At 40.5% G+C, this 20,923-nt stretch overlaps 1 protein-coding gene across 2 annotated transcripts; it reads left to right on the top strand.

Annotated features, from left to right (window-relative positions):
- Nucleotides 1-214: 214 nt before the first annotated feature.
- On the top strand, nt 215-15,952 carry SPATA2 (spermatogenesis associated 2). Of its 2 annotated transcripts, none has more exons than XM_027852489.1 (3): nt 215-495; nt 10,184-10,626; nt 12,406-15,952. In XM_027852489.1, the coding sequence occupies exons 2-3, from the start codon at nt 10,309-10,311 to the stop codon at nt 13,651-13,653; spliced, it is 1,566 nt and encodes a 521-aa protein (XP_027708290.1). In that variant the 5' UTR covers nt 215-495; nt 10,184-10,308; the 3' UTR covers nt 13,654-15,952. The 2 variants fall into 2 exon arrangements, with proteins under 2 accessions (XP_027708290.1, XP_027708297.1); XM_027852496.1 differs by lacking the exon at nt 215-495 and adding an exon at nt 9,067-9,205.
- The last annotated feature ends 4,971 nt before the right edge of the window (nt 15,953-20,923 follow it).

The raw sequence follows: 20,923 nt of genomic DNA on the forward strand, positions 1-20,923 counted from the left end.
TGGCACGTTAAAAGAAACAACACAGGCCTCTGAGCGCCCCTCTGTTGGGCACCAGACCTTCGCCCCGGCCCCACCCGGCCGGTTTCCAAGGCAACTCAGACCGCCACAACCTTAGGTCGTCGCTCAGAAACGTCACTTCCTTTTCATTGACATCCGGGTCGTCGCCCAGGCTCCCTACCGCTTTCCCTCTTAGGACCGGCCAGAAAAGAGAGGCCGCTGCCGCTGCCGCCACCGCCGCCTCATCTCCCGCTTCCCAGGAGGGTGTTCGCCTCACGTCGGGCGGGGCTCTGGCCTTCCCCCTTTTTCCTACGCGCGCAGCCCCAGCCCATCTTTATCACTTCCGGTTTGTGTATTTCCGGGTCGCCTCCGTCCCTCAGGGTACGGGTCTCGCTAGCCCCTCGGGTGACCGGAGCAGCGAATGCCCCTGGCCCGGCTCCAGCTCCTTCACCTCCTGCACTCTCCCTACCACGGCCCGGGGCGGCAGCGGCCTCCTCAGTAAGTGTGATCCACTAGCGTGGGGCGGCCTCAGGCGGAAATTCCCCCCTCAGCAAGTGGGGCTTCCCCTGGCTCAGGGCTTCGATCAGACCGGGCCCTAGGGAGAGGTCGGGTCCGGGCGATCTGAGGGGCAGGCGGCCGTGAGCGGAGATCGGGACGTGGGAGGAGAATCGGACTCGACGACCTCTAAGGTCTCTTTCAGAGTTAAGGAGGTCCGAGGGTGATCCTGAGGGGAGGACTGCTCCGGGACTCCTAGGGAGGAGCGAGAGTGGAGACCCCGGAGGGCGGCGTGGAGAGGAGGGGTGGGAGCTGGGACCCGAGGTTGTAGTGAGGGGAGACGGACCGAGAAGGGAGAAGCTTGGGCGGTAGAGTCTCTGCGAGCTGAGAGGAGGAGAGGACCAGCCATCGAGCTTGGTGATGATGCTAGATTTGGACCCTAAGAGGAAGGACAGATGGGAGTGAACTGAAATCTAATCCCTGAGAAGGGCTGGAGCTGAGATTGCTGCAAAGGGGAGAGGGGGGCGGGGAAAAGAGAGGGTTTTTTTGGAGGAAGATAAGTTGTGGGGCTGGGAGAACATACCGGGACTTGATTTTGTAAATTTCTAGGTTATCTATGAAAATTAGGGTGTGTGTATACATACATACATACATACATACATACATATATCTGCCACCTCAGTTCTTAAGGTCCTTTTATGTAGTACTTAATTTGCCCTGGAACGTGGTCACCGTCTTATTTTCGTGGCTTTGTCTAAGTGTAGTATTTCCAGAAGCCCGGGTAGTTGTCTTCCTCCAGTGTCTTCTGGAGGGAGGGAAAAAAACAGCTTAGAAATAAAACCAGGGGAGTTTGGCTTGGGGTAAAAAGGTAGCTCCAGGCATCAAGATAAATTCTACTCAGTGACAAGTAGGTGAGGAATCTCAGTATTGTAAACAGCAAGGTAGCTACTTTTAAGAGCAGCATAGTCAGAGATTGATCTGCAGGTTCTGAGACGGATGAGGATACCCTTGCATACGTTGTTAAGGCTGTGTCTAAGACCCACGGAGACCTAGAAGTTTGGAGACAAAAAGAGATTCCTTAGGCAATTCTTCCAGTCCTTTTCCATTCAAGGGAAGTGGCTTCAGGGTGCCTCCTTCCTAGTAGCACAAGGAGCTAGCTGCTGTTAAACAGGAAAAGGCCAACTTTTAGCAATGCAGATCTCATTCTGAGGTTCAGAAATCTGGGTACTTACTGGTACTTTGGATTCATTTTGAAAGGAAGAAGAACGGATGGGCTAGGTTGAATCCAAGCAAGTCTTTCAATGTTCGCTGTCAGTGGAAGGGGCCCTGTGGATTTGCTTGAGTTGTACTAGTTTCCTTTTGGGAATCCCATCAGAAGAGTATAAGAACTGGTCTCTCTTCCATTGTATCTGTACTGAAGAAATTCCTATGAAGTTATGCCAGTATGAAGTTGCTCTATCCTGTGACTTTAGGGTGAAATGTGATAGAAATAACTGTTCTCTTTTCTCTGTGGTTAATGGTGTGCTTTCACCATGCTGCCTCTGAAAATGTTTGTGCTTGAATGGGCTCACTGAGCTGAGGGTGAACTAATGCTTATTTGACCACGATAATTACTTGAAATGATTTTGGCTTTCAACCAACATACCTTTCCATTGAGGTGATTAAAAAATCCTGGTAGAGCTGCAGAACCTCTAATTGGCATTTTGCTTTTTTCAAAAAGGGACTTTATTTTGAAGCATTGTTTATGCTGACTGGGCACTTTACCTTCTTGCAGCTGTCAGACTGCTTTAGGAATATTTACAGTTGAGGCTTTTGGGAGAGTGACAAGTGTTTGCATCCTGATCCTCAAATTGCTTTGATAAATTAACTGCTACTGCAGCTGGGCTGCCTTAGTCTGCTATAACTGTGCTGCTTTGCATAGCGTATAATTTTGTTCAGTTCTCAAAGTGCTGGGAATACTGGCTGGAAATGAATAAAATGCAAACATTATGCTCAGAAAAAGCTTTTGCTGTGACCAGGGACGATGCAATCTTTATTCCTTTTATGGCATGGAGGAGCTAGCTGCCAGTGTGAATTCTAAAGCTAATTAGTCTTGGTCTTTGGGCCCCCGCTCCCATAAAAAAGGGTTTACCTTTTCTCATTGAGGAGAAGAGGGGGTACTAAAGGAATGAAAGAGGGAAAGAATTTGTTCTATTCTCGCACTGAGCCAGAAGGCAGAAATACTTTCAGTAGAATTTTATTTTTGGAATTTGATTATACCTGTGTGGACTTTTCCAACATAATAGCCCTTCTAAATTGAGCTTGCTTAATTTATCAATTTTAAAGGCAACTAAAATTTTGTAACCATATTTAAACAAAATTAGGAGCCATAGAATCATAGATTTGGAGACAGACAGGGACTTTAAAGTTCATCTTCCTACTTCTCTCATTTTGTAGAAGAGGAAAAAGGCTGAGGGATGATCTACCCAGCTTAGGGGAGGGGAAGAGTATAAGTTTGTATATAGTGCCTACTATGTGCCAGGCACTGTATTAAGGGCTTTTTATAAATATTATCTTACTTAATCTTCACAGCAATGCTTCAAAGGTGGGTACAATTATTATCCCTGGTTTACAGTTGGAGAAACTGAGGTATGCAGAGGTCCTAGGTGATTTGCCCAGGGTCACATAGCTAAGTGTCTGAGGCCAGATTTGAACTTGGGTCACTCCAGGCCCAGCAATCCATTGTACCACAAGCTGCCAGTTTATTCCTTTGGCTCCCAATTTAAAATGAATTCACTCCTAAATGTTAGAGCTGTAGGAGCCCTTCGATTATCTAGTCCAACCTTCTCATTTTATAGCGGAGGAAATGTTGCTAGAAAAGTTGCTCAAAATCACCCAGCTAATTAATAGCAGAAATTGTACTGGAACCCTGCCTCCCAGTCCAGCTCTTCTTCCACGACTTCTGTATCGTGAATTGTGTGATTAAGAATGATAGCCAAAGATTGTTTTACATGCCAAATGCCTTTTTTTCATTACTTATTAATGTTGATGTGCATTCTACATATGTGGACTGTTTTATAGCTAAAAACAATTAGCCTATGTAGAAAACACAAGTTTGTGGTCTCTGTTTGAAGGAGTCTGGGTTTTAGCTTTTGTTTACTTGGTTTAGAGCAGATATGAACTTTAAGAAGAAGCTTAAGTGACTCTTTAATAGGTTTTCAATCCTTCAGTTAAAATGTATAAATACATCCGAAAAAGTCGTCTGTTGGATCTAGTAGGCAGCTTATGAAATTTTTTTAGATAAATTATATAAGTAAATACTTTAATAGTTTATTTAATTGCATTAATAAATTAATGCAATTTATGTTTATGTCCTTTGGTAAGTTCATCCCAGAGGGCCTCTCAGTGAGCTTTACCTTGTTCTCTTGATTGAATGAATTATTTGTCAGTTGTCTTTTCCTGTGGCTATGTGACTAGCCCATCTTTCCCCCCCCTTTTGGTCATGCATTTCTCTTATGATATCCTTTTATGTCACTTTTCCTGAAGAATTCCTCCTTCTCTTCAGTCCCTTGCAGTCTGACTTCTGATCTCACTACTCAACTGAAGCCTCTTTCTCCAAGGTTACCAGTGATCTCTTAACTGTTCAATCTAATGGCCTTTTCTCTGTCCTTGTTGTCCTCGTTCTCTGTTTTATTTTCACTTCTGTAGTTTAGTTATATTGTCTACAACCTCCTTTGGGGCACTTTATCTTATGTGGTCTTCAGTGCCACCACTCTTTATTATCCTCTTAATCTGTTCGACTACTCCATCTCAGCATCCTTTGTTGCATCATCCATGTCCTATCCCTTTATTGTGGATATTCAGCACTTATCACAGTGCCTGTAACATAGTTAAGCCTTAATATTTGTTGAATTGTAGTGTCACAGCCTGCTCATGCCCATCATACACGATTGGGTAACCGCCATTGCCCTTTGGGGTGATCCTTCTTCTAGTTCATCAAAAATTGCAATATTCTGTGACTCAGCTATCTAGCATCACAGGAGGAATATTGGTGTTAAAAAGATGGACTGTTTTAGGAAGATGCTTGGGGTTCATTAAAAGGAATATGCAGCTTGCCTTTGGGAAACTAAATAGTTCTTTCTATTCTTTTCTGAGCTCAAATCATGGTCCATTTGCTTTGTCCAAGAGATATGTACAGATGGACAAGCTGTATAAATGGCCCATCCAACTGCATAGTATATAGTCTGAACAATAGACATTCTTCATGTATTTGGTTTTTCCTATGTGGATGGTTACTCGTTGAGTATTTTCAGATCTTAATTTAGGAGATTCTGCATTTTCTAGGTAAATTTTGCTGCAATCGGTACAGTGTCAATCCGTCAACTATCATTTATTAAACACCTGCTGTGGGCCAGGTTCTATGCTAAGCACTGGGGATACAAAGAAAGGTAGAAAACAGTCGCTGCCCTCAAGGATTTTACAGTTTAATCAGGGAGACAACATGCGAACAACCACATAAATACAAGGTATACATAGGATAAATTGGGGATAATTTCAGAGGGAAAGTACAGAGATTAGAGGACTGAGAAGAGCAAGTTGCAGAAGGGTGGCCTTTAGCTGAGATTTGAAGGAAGCCAGGGAATTGAGTTTCAGGGATGGGGGACAGCCAGTCAAAATGCTCAGTCAGGAGATGGAGTGTTTGAGGAACCAAAAGGAGAATGGTGTCACTGGATTGTAGAGAATGTGGAGGGGAGTACTCTAAGTGCAAGAAGACCAGAAAGGTAAGAAGGAAATAGGTTACAAATGGCTTTAAAAGCTAAACAAATGATCTTATAGTTGTCATTCTGGAGTTAATAGCAAGCCACTGGAGTTTATTGAATAGGGGAATGTTTTGATAAGATCTGCATTTTAAAAAGATCAGCTAGACAGCAGAGTGGAAGATGGATTAGAGTTGGGGCCGGGACAATGCAGGAAGACCAAGCAGCAGACTATTGTAGGTAGTGCAAGCATGAGGCATGAGGGTCTGAAGTGTCAGAGCATATAAGAGGGGCGTACAGGAGAGATGTTACAAAGGTAGAATCGACACGACTTGACCACTAATTAGATATAGGAGATGAGAGAGAAGAATTATGGATGACACCTAAGTGACTTGGGAGGATGGTAATACTCTTGTCAGTAATAGGGAAGTTAGGATTAGGGAAGGGTAAGGGAGGTAAGTTCAATTTTAGATGTGTTGAATTTTTGATATCTATGGAACATCCAACTCAAGATTTCCAGTAGGAAGTTGGAGATGTGATGGAAGTCTGGAGAGAAGTTAGGGCTGGACAAATAGATCTGAGAATCATCTGCATAGAGATGTTAACTAAATCATGGTAGCTGATGAGATCACCAGTTGAAGTAATATAGAGATGAGAAGAGAACCCAGCACAGAGCCTTGAGGGACCTCCACCCCCATTAGCAAGCATGACATGCATGCTAGATCCAGCAAAGAAGACAGAGGAGAAAACAGGTAGAAGAACCAGGAGAGAGCAGTGTCATGAAAACTGAGAGAAGAGGGTATCAAGAAGAAGAGAGTGATCAGCAGGCTGCAGAGAGGTCAAGGATGAGGATTGAGAAAAGGCCATTAGATTTGGCAATGAAAAGATCATACCTTGTACAGAGCAGTTCAAGTTAAATGATGAGTTTGGAAGCCAAACTGTAATGAGTTAAGAGAGTGAGAGGAAAGGAAGTAAGGGAACCAATTGTAGAAGGCCTTCTCAAGTTTGATTACAAAAGGGAGGAGAGATCTATAGGATGATAGCTAGTGGGGGATGGACAGATCAAGGGATGATTTTTTTTTTGAGAATGGGGGAGATATGGGACAGTCATTAGAGAAAGATTAGAAATAGGTGAGAGTGTGCAGATGATAGAAGGGACAATTTACTGGGGAAGATAGGATGGAATAGAATCACTTGTGAATGTAGAGAGATTTGCCTTGGCAAAGAGAAAGGCCACTTTTTCATGTGAAACAGGTGAAGGAGGAAATAGTGGCAGAAGGCATCTGAATGATGTGAGATAAGGAACAAGAGAAATGGTAGCTCTCATCCACGGCCTCAGTTTTTTCAGTGAAATATAAAGTGTAAGGTTTTCAGCTGAGAGAGTAATGGGGAGAGCTCTGGAACCAAAGGACCTGAGTTTAAATCCTCTCTCTGCTCCTTATCACCACTGTAAACTTGGGCAAGTTATTTATCCACCCTGCCCCAGTTTCCAGAGCTTTAGAGTGAGGGGGTTGGTCTAGATACTAGCTCCAAGATCCCTTCTAGATCCAAGTCTGTGATGTAGATGTAAAACTGACTAAGACTTGACAACTGATTGTATTTAGTGGGGTGGGGAATGACAGTGGTAAGAATCTCAGTGACTCCAAAGTTGAAAACTTGGGTGACTAGGAGGATAGTGGTATCCTTTACCAAAATAGGTAACTTTGGAGGAAAGTCAGGTATAGGAATGAATAATAATCAGTTTCATTTTTTGTATGTGTTGCTTGAGGTACTTACAGGAGAACCAGTTGGAGATGTTTAAAGGATCCTTGGTGATAAAAATAGGACTGAAACTCAAGGAGAGATTAGAAATGGACATATATAGATCCGAGGGTTACCTCCGGAGAGGTGATAAGTGAACCAGTGGAAGGTGATGAGATCACTGAGAGAACTTATATAAAGAGGAAATAAGAGGGTCCAGCATAGAGCCCCTTGGTTAAAGGGTAGGAAATTAGTTCATTATGAACCAATGAAGGGGACTGGCAAACAGGAGCATTTGAAAGGTCCTCACCTTCCAGAATCCCTCTTTGACTTGTACTTTGTGCCAAACTCCAGGACAGTGATGAACACCTTTAGAGAATATACATCTCCCTGTTTTATATCTTCCTTGAAATTAATAATAACAGGTTTGCTGAACAAAGTTATCTGTTATATTTTGCAAGTAATATTCTAGTATTTTGACATTGATAGAAGATACTTTACTGAAAGGAAGCCTATAAAGGTAGTGTTTTATTTGATCAAATTTGAGGCTTTTTTATAGTCTGTAAACAGTAAGGATGGTGGAATTTTGTATTCTCTACACTTTTCAGTCAATTGTGTCACTATAAATTGCCTGTTTTAGAATACTGTCAAAACCTGTCTGTTCTTTTCTCATATTTTCATCCAGGATGTGCTTGATGAATGTCTATTCTCACAAAATTTTGCGTAGATGGGGGAAAAAAGGTATTTGGGTTGCTAATTATTGATGATCTTTACTTTTGGGGGGGTATTAAGGTCTAATCCCCCCCCATACTTTTGTTATCTTTCAGATCATAATTGATCTCTTTAACACTTTTTCACTAGTATGAATACCTATATTCTTTTCTAGCAGCTTTTTCCATCTTTGTTTTCCTCAGTGCAATTTCCACTTCTTTCTCTAGCACATCCAGGACTCTGATGTCAGAGTTCAAATGTTGTGGCTTCACAATCCATAACAGTGAACAGAGTTTATCATAAAAATTTTCACAGCTCTTTTCTATTTTTCATCTATTTTTCTGTCTCTTCCCATTTCATGCTTACCTGCCCTTGGGATGACTTTGCATAGTTGTCTCTTTCTCTCTTTAGACTTTGTTTAAATTTTTTTTTCCTTCCACTGTTATTTTGTGTTTTATGAGGTGATAGTACACATCATCCTCCTCCATAAGATTTTACAAAAGAATTTATATTTTAAACCTCTCTCCACCTAACAAGGAAACTAGACGTACAGGATGAGGTGGGTGTTGGTTGGGGTTTTTTTTTTTCTATTATGACAATTGACTTAATTGTTAGAGTTCTTTACAAAATGTTTATAATTTGTGTCAATGGCCATTCCTTCATTTGGGTCCTAGACTTCCACATCAGCAGCTTATTTCAGTAGTTAAATTGGAATTGTTTTAATTGTTTTTTGCTTTTTGATGTTTACTTGGTGCTTGCCATGTTCAATGCCTCCTGATACTTTTCTTGAATAAAATACTTGTGAGACTTCTATTGCCTCTCATTTCTTGCTCACCTAATTTACTCGCAAACCACCTATGTTGCCTGTCTTTTTAGTGGCCACTTTTGCATTAGACATCAGGTATCAAAGTATGTTAATTTTAATTTAGAAGGTCTTAGTAAGTTCTTTGTAGAATTTTTCTTTGTCTTCATCTTCAGCAAAATATATTGGCATGTGAGATGTGGTTATTTTCATGAGGGTCTTTTTTTACAAATACCAAGTACAAGCATTGTGGCAGATCATGACCAGACATCCCATGATGTTTTCTTATTGATTTTGGATATGGGGTAAAACCAGCTTTCACTAACTGGTGTAAAATCAACTTTACTAACTCTTTTATTTGCCAGCTTTCTATTTAGCTATAACTTCCCTGTAGTGAGAATGTCATAATTGATGTAATTCAGTTCCTCCAATAATAAGTCCACTCACTGATTACTGGATGAGAATTTCATATTTTGTAGTACCAGCAGCTAAGCTAATCGTTATATATGTCTAAAAATTACATTATTCTTAGAATCCTCTGTTCCATTTTCTATCAGTGACACTTTCTCTTTTTACAGGGTGGGAGGAGGGGATCTACATAGGACTGAGTACCATTTTGTATGTGTGTGTTTGTTTCACGGATTGCCATGGTCAAAAAATTCATTATTGAGTGGCCAGTATCCTGCCAGTGAGCTTCTTCATACTTGTCCAGACTGAACATCAGGTAGTTTGTTACTTGAACCATATCTGAAGCCTTTCTAGCATAGTAGAACCTGCCAGAACCTGTACTCCCTGATAAAGCCTTTGAGAACCTAGAATCATTTCTTATTCCACAATGAGGCATTAGAGTAGAATTAAATGGAGTGTTAAATAGATTAAAGATAAATAAGTATAAGCTTTTTAAAGTGATGTTGATATTAGCATCTAATTTTTCTTGCTTTCAAGAATATTTAAGAAAACTGGCATTGCATTCAAAATTCAGAAGATAAGATCAGTTTGGCTGGGTTCTACAGGAAATTAGTTTTGGTTTTTATATCTATCCTCAGAACCCTAAGACTCTCCAACATACTCATTAAATTCAATATAATTATTAAAGCATTTTGTAGTCCACATCAAGGCCAGAAAGCATTGGATTTGGAATCAGGCCTGGGTATGAGTCCTACCATTTACTTAGCTGTATGATTTTGGACAAGTCATTTATCCTTTTGAACTCTAGGTTTCTTATCTGCAAAATGGAGATAATGCTGCTTTTACCACAAGATGTAATGAAAGGTCATTGAAATGGTATATTTATGTATTACTTTATGGTTAACAAACCACTTATAGGAAGAAAAAAGAATTTCCGTTATTTGGATCAAATGCTATAGTTCTAAAGCTTAACCGAAAAAAAAAATTTTTTTTAACTGAGATTATTTCAGATATTTATTGCTTGGCATATAATTTTCAAAATTGTTTCCAAATGACTAAATTGTAAGTTTTACATGAGGCAGCAGTAACTGTCCAATCTGAACTTTGTGCATCTCCTAGCACAATGTTCTGTGCATAGAAGATGCTTATAAATGTTTAAATGAATGTCCTTATTAGCAATAATAACAATAGCTGATGATGGAACAGGATGAGGGAAGACTTATTTCTCAGAAACTTGGTTTATGAATGATCATGTGGAAACACTACTAATATTTTTTTGTTTCTCCTCTTCCAGAAACCACAATTGTCCAAGAAAGGTAAAATGCCAGTGCCCTTTAAGATTGCCATGCCCCCAGGAGAAAAGCCATGGAAGAGATGAGGTAGCTGCTACCTGGGAATGTTCTAGGAAAGCTGATTTCAATGGATACAAAATATAAAGACGACTTATTCAGGAAGTACGTGCAGTTTCATGAGGCCAAAGTGGATGCCTCCAGCGCTAAGCAGCGACCTGTCAATGATGAGTACCTCCGGGTGGCGGCCTCGGCCGTACTCAGTCTGCATAAGATCGAGCCCTTTTATAGATTCCGGCTGATCAAATTTTATGAGGTGGTTGAGAGCTCCCTTCGCTCACTGAGGTCCTCTAACTTGCGGACTCTCCACAGCGCATTCAACATGCTGGAGACAGTGGGAATCAACCTCTTCCTTTACCCTTGGAAGAAGGAATTCAAAAGTATTAAAGTAAGGCATACTTAGAAGTGCTTTCCTGTAGTTTAAATAAAGTAGGCTGTAGGGAAGATTCTTCTCTGGGACTACATCCATCTCCAATAATGTTTCCCTAAAGTTATGGAGGCCTACTATAGTGGAATAAGGCTTAGACTAGGAATCGGAAGACCTACGTTTGAGTCCTATGCCTGCCATAACTAGCATAGTGACCACTTAGGTTACTTCCTCTTTCTGGCCTCACTTATCTGTAAAATAAGGGTATTGGAACAGATAATCTCTTTCCAGCTGTAATGATCTGTGTTTTTACCATTAAGCAAAGAGTAAATTGCTTGAGGGTTTCTTTTTTTTCTTCTTGGGCCCAGTGGTGTAGTGAATGGAACCCTGGGTTTGGAATCAAGGGAACTAAGTTTGAATCTCAACTCTGTTAATTATTATCTGTGTGACTTTAGGCAAGCGCCTTCCCTCTCGGGCTTAGTTTTCCCTCAGTTTTTCAATGAGGGACTTGAACTAGTTGCCAGCCAGCCCCTCTTCTCTCCACCCACCCCCCCAAAACCTCTGATGAACATAGACTACAAAGAATAAATGACCGTCAAGTGTTGTTCTATCTTCCACTGGCCTTAATGCCTGAGAAAGATGTAGAACCAGCAATCATGGCATCCACTGACTGGTACCACCTATATACTTGGTGCCTCAGAACCTTTGTGCAATTAAACTAAAACTTTTGAATGGATGATATGAGTAACTGGCATTGCTCTAGTGTTTTAAGAATTATAACAACCCTGTGAGGCAAATGATGATGCAAATACTCTTATCCTCATTTTACAGATGAGGAAACTGAGGCTTATAGTTGTGAAATGACTTTTGAACTCAGGCCTCTTTACTTCAAATAAAATCTTCCTTTTCGCTACATTATTGTATCTTTCATGATGTACTCTACCAGATGGTTGGGGTTCTGGCAGGAGAATTTAACTGGCTTGTCAGCAAAAGTTTGTGCCAATGGCTTCTATGATTTAGAGTGTGTGCTAATGGGCTTTTGAAGGGGGGCGTGGGATGGGACTTTTTTGGAGGTGGGTGAGGGTAATTCCATATTTCCCAAATCACTCATTCACATTACCTAAAAGTCCTGAAGTACAATAAAGTTTGGTAGTCTAGTCCCTACCCCGCTTCTTTTTACAGAGGAAGTAACAACCTCCAAAGAGGTCAAATGACTTACCTATGCTTACACAATAAATACAGCCAGAACTAGGAACTGAATCATTTTATTTCTAATCCAATATTCTACTTATTGTGGTTTGAACCAGATTTCTGTATTGTAGATAGACCCCAGATTGATTCTTCAGAAATCTTTCTGAATGTAGCACTGAGTTAGATGGTAATTCGGACTCAAGGGTCTGTATTAAGTCTTTCTGTGAGAATATTCAAATAATTTACCAGGTGAAATGGGTCAATGGTATTGTTTCATATTAATGGAAACCAAGAAAGAATTGTTTATCATTGGATTTTCTCCTCTGAATCTACTCTTCTTTGTTATTCACCACTGTTTTCTCTGTTGGTAGAAAGCCCCAGCCCCACAAAATCATCAGTTCTCCTCCTGAATTTTCAGAGAGTAGATGTGGAATTTCCCTCATACTAGTGTCTTGGATATTAGTAAACATTAATTTCGGTCTCCTAGAGCATGAGTCTAGTGAAGTAATCCCTTTTCCCCACATGGTCTATATTATAGTTAAATGGGAATTGTTTTCCATTTTGTGTATACTAAAGGGAAAATACTGGATTTTTTTCCCTCTCTTCTAGACCTACACAGGACCTTTTGTTTATTATGTGAAATCAACATTACTGGAAGAAGACATCAGAGTCATCCTGAATTACATGGGCTATGTCCAGGATCTTGGAAGTGCATACAGGCTCAAAGAACTGGTAGAAACTTTGCAGGTGAAAATGGTCTCTTTTGAGCTTTTTTTGGCCAAAGTAGAATGTGAGCAATTGCTTGAGATACACTCCCAGGTGAAGGACAAGGGTTACTCAGAGCTGGATGTGGTGAATGAGCGTAAACACAGCAGTGAAGATGTGAGGGGCTGCTCAGATGCCATGAAGAGGCGGGTGGAGTGTAAGGAGAACCTCACTGCTTCTATGGCACGGATGGCCCTTCAGAAATCAGCCAGTGAGAGAGCAGCAAAAGATTACTTCAAGCCCAAAGTGAATAAGCCTTCCAAGTCCATGGACACTTATGATAATTACTGGGAGAGTAAGAAGCCACCGCTGATGACTTCGCTTAGCCTCAGGAAGGAGCCTGCAGTAGTAGATGTGGAAGATGACATCAAAGATGAAATTATTCGACCGTCTCCCTCTCTCCTGACCATGTCCAGCTCCCCACGTGGCTGCTCTGAGGACTTTGTGCCCCTTTCTTCAAATCCCAATGGCATGTTACGAACCATCCCTCCTTATAACACCTATTTTTCCCCCCAAGATGACCTAGACCTTTACACAGATTCAGATTCCAGGGGTACATATAGGAGACCAGATTCTCTCAAGCCAGATGTGTGGGTACTCCGAAATGACTCCAATCCCCTTTATCATAAGCGTACACATCCCGCCAAAGAGACCACCTCTTCCAAGTGCCAAAGCTGTGGCCTCACATGTGGCTCCTCACTCTGCCAGCGGTGTGAAACTGTACTCACATGTCGGCAGGACTATCCTGTCACCAAACAGAACAACTTCCCCATAAAATCAGGCCCCCATGAAGGTTTATCCCATGGGGCTACTCTGAGGGAGAAGTCTCTGTACATGGCACAGACTCAGGGCCCCGAAAGGGCATCTCACCTCCACTCAAAATCCAAGGCTACAGCTGCATCTCGTTGTGGCTTTTGCAACCGGTCAGGGGCCTCTAACACATGTGCAATCTGTTCAAAAGTCTCATGCGATACCTGCCTCACTGCTTACCACTACGATCCATGCTGCAAAAAAAGTGAGCAACACAAATTCATGCCTAACAGTCAGCTCAACTATAAGTCACCCCAGTTCTCCCATTTTGTGTATAGATAGACTCGAACTCTTATATTCTGCACAAAGGGCTAAAACTATACTTTGTGACTTCCTCGGTGAAGTCGTACGCTGACCTCGGAAGTGGAGCTATGCTGACCTATGGGGAATGACATTTCACCCCTCTGTTGTCGGTGTTTTTGTGTCCTCATCCTTGCTATACACACCTTGGGATCCACACTGCTGTCAGAGCTTTCCAGCAGTGGATGCTTTGTGATTTGATAAGGGGGAGAGGACCAACAAGGCTTCCTCTCCAGTTCGGCACTTGGACTTGCTAGTTCTCTTATATGCACCCCATCCCCACCCCCACCCCCACTCCCGCTCAGTTTTGTTTTTTAAAGGCGTTTGATACGTGAGGTTTTCAAACAACTCCCCAGCTACCCCACTGATGAGCTGCAGTGGGCTGGGGAGGGACAGTCACAAAGATTCATGGATCCCATTCCAGGGACTAGTGAAAGGTTTTTGAAAGCAGAGCATTCTTTCACAGCAGCATCTCCTAGGAGTTCTACTGCTGCCCACAGAGGTTTATCTCAAAGTGCTTCCTGAAATATCTAACCACCTCCCCTCACACACAAAGATAATGTTTTAAATAATCACCAAGATCCCCGAGTGGGCTTTCTGGTGCCCCCTCATATTTGGCTCTCTGGTTTCAAAGTCTGAACAGAAGACAGTCATGCTTGATTTTTGTAGTACTGCCAATAGCTTCCTCTAGTGTACTGTACAGTATTAGTGGACTTGTTGACATGACATTTGCGTTGCAGCCATCCAAAAGAGGCCTGATTTTAATTCCTTTCTGTTGCACACGTATTGACTCTCTTCTTTGTACTGTAAATAGGTGACTTGAAAAGTTTTATTTTTTAATAAATATATTCCTTGTTGTGTGCTTAAAAGTAGTAACAATCATTATCTGGCTATTTATAACTTCTCCCTGTTTTTTTTTGTTTGTTTTCATCTTGGGGGGGTGGAAATAGGGGCTCTTGTGTTGGTTTGGTTTACATTTAGCTCTTAGCTTCCTAATGTTCCCTGGATGAAGCTGTTAGTAGTGGGAAGGAATATTGAAGATGGGTTCCTTTTTTTTGAGTCAGTAGAGGTAACTAAGCTGTTGTCTTCCCTTTTAAAAATGTATATACTGTGTACATATAGATACCTACCTCCCATTTGCACATCCTGGGGGTTAGTGCAGACTTAGCAGTGAGGCTTTGCCCCTGTAGACTGTAGTACTACCCTCATAAATTTAGAGGCCACACTAAGGGCCTTCTCCTCAGGACTTCACTGTGTCCCTCTGGTCTCTAGCACAAAAGTTGGACCTGACCATCCTAATTGTCTAGGTCTTGTTTCTGAAGGAAATGTAACTTAGTCATTCCTTTTAATTCACTCTCTCTCTGCCTCCCATCCCCCCACATATCTTTAGTCTCAATTTTCAAAATGTGAGACAGTTTGAGATAACTTTTCACTTAAAATGGCCAGAAACTGATTGCTTACTAGGTATTTTTATGTATGCTTGGCCAGTCCTAAAACTCCCTCCAATTGAAGGACACCTTTAACTCCTGACTCATGCAATGAATGACCAACCAACTTACTTTTAAATTTTGCTTTGAGGTGAGAAGGGAATGGGGGAAAAGAAATTCCAAATAGCTTATTTATGGACATGCAAAATTACTTTAGCCATAAGTCTGTCAAATGTACAAATCTTTTGGGACCTTACCAAATGTATTTCTAAGAGCAAAGCAAAAAAAGAGACATTTGGATTAAAAAGAAAAAGTGGGGGAGGGGGAACAAATCTGAATTTGGCTGGACGTGGTGGTCATTGTTAACTTATTGACCTCCAAGCTCGGCTGAATGATTTTTTTCCCAATCATTTGACTTTTTAAAATCACTATCTCTCTCTCTCTCTCTCTCTTTCTCTATATATACATATGTACACACATATATCTGATAGATGATGTGTAGATAACACTGTATATAAAGTTGAATTTTAAAGAATTTCACTACTGAGATTAGCTACTTCATTCTGGAGAGTCATGCCTATCCTATTTCTGAGGTCTCTAGTTCTCTCAACCCACGTCCAGACTGCCTACTGCAAATTTCCTAACAAACTGTGAAGCCACGTGACTTAGATGGTGAACTTTAGCCCGGATGACTGCATTAATAAAGTCTGGTATATAATACATATTGTCATGGAAATACTGTTGTTCAAAACTACTGAATTGCAAGTACTCTGACCTTCCACTCTACCAGTTTGTGTATCTTATTGTACCAGGTTGCTGTGATTGAGACAGTAAAAGCATATCTGACTTTTAAATGGAGGTGTTTTGCATTTGATTTCTACCAAGATAGGTGAAGTGATAAGAGATGATTTTAAAAATAAAATGTCTTCCACTGTTGTTAATGGAGGTTTCCACCTCCCTCCTTTTTGGCTGTTTTTTTCTTTTTTTGAGGGGGTTGGGAGAGATTACTCAAACTTGTATGTAGTTATAAAATCCCAGGGCACTATAAATCAATTTAACAAGCATTTACTTATAGACCAGGTAGGGGCTGGAGATAGAAAGACAAAAGCTAAACCATTCACATAAACAGATAAATATGAAATATATACAAAATAAATTAATTGGGGGAGTGGCAAAAGAACACTAATAGAATGGGGGGGAAGCAGGAAATGCCTTTTATAGAAAGGTAAGGCTTCCAAAAGGCAGATGAAGAGGTAGGACGTTCCAGAATTGAGGGACAATCTGTGCAAAAGCACGGAGACACCAGATGGAATGTTGTTTATGGGGATCAGCAAGTAACCTAGCTTGGCAGGATCATAGAATGCAAAGGCAGCGTGGTAGCAGATGAAATGCTGGACCTGCAGTCAGGAAGACATGGGTTCAAATCTCACTGATCCTATGCCTCAACTGACTTGTAAAAGGAGGGGATTGAACTCTGACTGACAAGGTCTCTTCCAGCTTTAATTCTACCTACAATGAGTGGAGAAGGAATGTGAAATCTGTTTGGAAAGCTAAATTAGAACCATGTTGGTTTTACATGCCAAACAAGAAGGTAATAGGGAATTACTGAAACTTCTTGAGCAAGGAAGTGACACAGTCAGACCTGTGTTTTAGCAATATCAATTTGGTAACCGGAGGAGACAGAATGGAAGAGTGACAGACTGGAACCAAGGAGACCCATAAGGGCCTAAACTACAATGGTGGCCGTGTGAATGGAGAGGTGATGGATGAGAGAGAGGTGGGGCAAGTTGAACTGACAAGACTTGACAAATGGTGGGATTTGGAGTGAAGGAGAGTGTAAAGTAAAGAATTGACTTGAGTGATTATCTGGATAGAAACAGGGATGCTAAGTCAGGCCTTAGGATGATCAGCAAGCTGGGGCTCTAGTAGTTCTGTGGGAGAAGGAAGAATATTAAGTTCAGTTTTGGATGTTTAAGACACATGGAATATGCAAGTGGAGATGTGACTGCCAGTTGGGAGATTGGGAACCATGTGCACTGGATATGTAGATTTGGGAGTCATTTGCATAAATACGATGGTTGAACCTGTAGGAGTTGATGAAGCTGATAGAGAAAGAATAGAAGAGGGCTCAGAATAAGCCCAGGGGTACCCCCTCACAGTGGGGTAGGACATGGACAATAATCTTACAAAGGAGACTGAGGAGTGCAAGTAGGAGAAGAACTAGAGAATGTTGTGAAAACCCACAGAGGAAAATTTGTGGGATGAGAAGGCAGTTGACAGGTCAACACTGCAGGTTGTTTATTATTGTTCAGTCGTTTCAGTCATGTCTGACTGTTTCCCTGGCAAAGATTCAGGAGTGGTTTGCCATTTCCTTCTCCAGATCATTTTATAGATGGGGAACTTAAGCAGACAGGGCTAAGTGACTTGCCCAGGGTCACACAGCTAGTAAATGTCTGAGGCCAGATGTGAACTCAGGAAAATGAGTCTTCCCAACTTCAGGCTCAGCACTCTAGCCATTGTGCCACCCAGCCATCCCAACATTGCAAAACATTGAGAAAAATGTGGCCTGAGAAAAGAACATTCAGCAGGAAGGGCCTGGATAACTAGGACCTGAGAGAGAAAGTGGTTTGCCCCAGGTTGGTGGCAGCACTGGGTTAATAATTCCTGCCTGCATCAAGGTGGAGTTATTAGGATCAAATGATACCATGGGTGTGTAAAAAGGCTTTGGAAAAAAAAATAAATGTGACAAGGATGTCCATTATCACCACTGTTACTCAATATCATACTGGAAACATTAGCTTTAGCAATAAGAGAAGAAAAAGAAATTGAAGATATTAGAATAGGCAAAGAAGAAACAAAGCTATCACTCTTTATACTTAGAGAATCCTAGAGAATCAAGTAAAAAACTACTTGAAATAATAAACAACTTTAGCAAAGTCGCAGGATAGAAAATAAACCCACATAAATCACTGGCATTTCTATATATTACCAACAAAGCCCAACAACAAGAGATAGAAAGAGAAATTCCATTTAAACTTACTGTAGACATTATAAAATATTTAGGAGTCTACCTCCCAAAACAAACCCAGGAACTCTATGAACACAATTACAAAACACTTTTCTCACAAATAAAGTCAGATCTAAATAACTGGAAAAACATCAGTTGCTCATGGGTAGGCTGAGCTAATATAATAAAATGACAATTCTACCTAAGCTAATTTACTTATTCAGTGCCATACCGATCAAACTACCAAAAAATTATTTTATGGAGTTAGAAAAAATAAGAAGATTCATTTGGAAGAACAAAAGGTCCAGAATATCAAGGGAACTAATGAAAAGCAGTGCAGGGGAAGGTGGCCTAGCCATTCCAGATCTTGAATTGTATTATAAAGCAGCAATCATCAAAACTGCTTGGTACTGGCTAAGAAACAGAGTGGTGGGTCAGTGGAATAGGTTAAATATGCAAGACACAGTAGTCAATGACTATAGTAATCTATTATTTGATAAACACAAATACCCCAGTTTTTGGGATAAGAACCCACTCTTTGAAAAAAACTGCTGGGAAAACTGGAAAAGAGTATGGTAGAAACTAGGCATAGACCAAAATCTCACACCATATACCAAAATAAAGTCAACATGGGTTCATGATTTAGATATAAAGGCTGATGCTATAAGCAAACTGGGAGAGCAAGGAATTTACCTATCAGATCTATGGAGAACAGAAGAATTCATGACCAAACAGGAGATAGAGAATATTACAAAAAGCAAAACACATAATTTTGATTACATTAAATTGAAAAGTTTTTGCACAAACAAAGCCAATGCAACTAAGATTAGAAGGAAGATAGAAAATTGGGAAAGAATTTTTACAACCAGTCTCTCTGATAAGGGCCTCATTTCTAAAATATATAGAGAATTAAGTCAAATTTATAAGAATACAAGCCATTCCCCAATTGATAAATGGTCAAAGGACATGAACAGACAGTTCTCAGATGAAGAAATTAAAGGCATCTGTAGTCATATGAAAAAATGCTCCAAATCACTATTGATTAGAGAAATGAAAATTAAAACAACTCTGAGGTATCACATCACACCTATCAGATTGGCTAACATGACAAAACAGGAAAATGATAAATGTTGGAGAAGATGTGGGAAAATTAAAACACTAATGCATTGGTGGTGGAGTTGAGAAATGATCCAACCATTTTGGAGAGCAATTTGGAACTATGCCCAAAGGGCTATAAAAAATGTGCATACCCTTTGACCCAGCAATAGCACTTCTAGGGCTATATCCCAAAGAGATCATACAAATGGGAAAAGGACCCACATGTACAAAAATATTCATAGCAGCTCTTTTTGTGGTGGCAAAGAATTGGAAATTGAGGCCCATCAATTGGGGAATGGCTGAGCAAGTTGTGGCATATGAATGTGATGGAATACTATCGTGCTATAAAAAATGATAAACAGGCTGACTTCAGAAAAACCTGGAAAGACTTTATGGTCTGATGCTGAGTGAAGTGAGCAGAACCAAGAGAATGTTGTACACAATAATAGCCACGTTGTATGATGACTAATATTGGTAAACTTAACCCTTCCTGGCAATACAAGGATCTAAGACATTTCCATTGGCCTTGTGATGGAAAATGCTTTCCACATCCAAAGAAAGAACTATGGAAGTTGAACTGCTATTTTTTTTCTCTTCTGTTGAGTTTTGTTTCCTCTCTCTGATGGTTCCTCCTATTGGTTTTAATTTTTACTTACAACATCACTAATGTGAAAATATGCTTAATATGAATGTAAATGTATAGCCTATATCAGATTATGCATCGTCTTGGGGAGGGTGGTGGGGAGGAAGGGGGAGAAAAATTTTAAACTCAAAAGCATATGGAAGTGATTATTGATAAATCAAAATAAATAAATATAAAAAATAAAATAAAAAAACAAAAACAAAAAAAGAATAAATGTGAGATTATTACTAGTAAGACTTATAAAATCATACAAAATCGAGCTGGAAGGAATTTTTGGAAGCCACTTTTTCTTTAAAAATATTTCTGATTTTGTTTTTATATCACTCACTTTTCCAATGACTACCTTTTCTCAAAAGAGAACCCTCTCATAACAAGACAATAAAAACAAAATGTACTGCCCATGTCTGAAAATATGTCATACTCAATGGAGAAGGTAGGAGTTCACCATCAGACCTCTAAAGTCACACTGGGACATTGCAATGATGAAAGAGTTCTGAAGTTTTTCAGTGTTTAACTTTACTATTGTGCTGATCTTATAAATTATCTTTCTAGTTCTGTTTATTCTTCTCTGCTCTGTTCATACAGTTACCTTCCCATTTTTTTCTGAATTCTTCACATTCATCATTTCTCATTCACCATACTTATACCATGGTTTGTTTAGCCACTCCCTAACTGATGATCACCTACTCTCTTCCTTCCTGCTATAAAAATTTTTATACACATGGGACCATTCCCTCCAATTTGTCTCTCTACACTATATGTGTATTAGTAATATTGATGGGTCAATGGGTATTTTTTTGTTTTGTGGTGTTTTAAAAGTATAATTCCAAATTCATTTCCCAGATTGGTTGGACCAATTCACCCCGAGAAACCATCTTGTCTAAATCTCTTTCTTTACTGATGAGGAAGCCAAGGTCCAGAGAGGATAACTGATTTGTCTAAAGTCACCTATTAAATTATTAGCAATGCCCTTCACTGTGATCCAGGTCTCCAAACTCCCAGCCCAATAATTCTTCCCCTGGACTATGTTGCCTCTCTTTTTAATGCCCAGTCCTCTGCCTCCCCCCCATCCCTCAC

The sequence above is a fragment of the Vombatus ursinus genome, unplaced genomic scaffold (genome assembly GCF_900497805.2).
Source record: "Vombatus ursinus unplaced genomic scaffold, bare-nosed wombat genome assembly UNPS02000580.1, whole genome shotgun sequence".
Taxonomy (NCBI): domain Eukaryota; kingdom Metazoa; phylum Chordata; class Mammalia; order Diprotodontia; family Vombatidae; genus Vombatus; species Vombatus ursinus.

What these genes read in the sequence shown, in the direction of transcription:
- SPATA2 (XM_027852489.1), top strand. Translation starts at nt 10,309, where the DNA reads ATGGATACAAAATATAAAGACGACTTATTCAGGAAGTACGTGCAGTTT. An exon ending in AGGAATTCAAAAGTATTAAA is followed by an intron (nt 10,627 to 12,405) that starts GTAAGGCATACT and finishes CCTCTCTTCTAG; the next exon opens with ACCTACACAGGACCTTTTGT.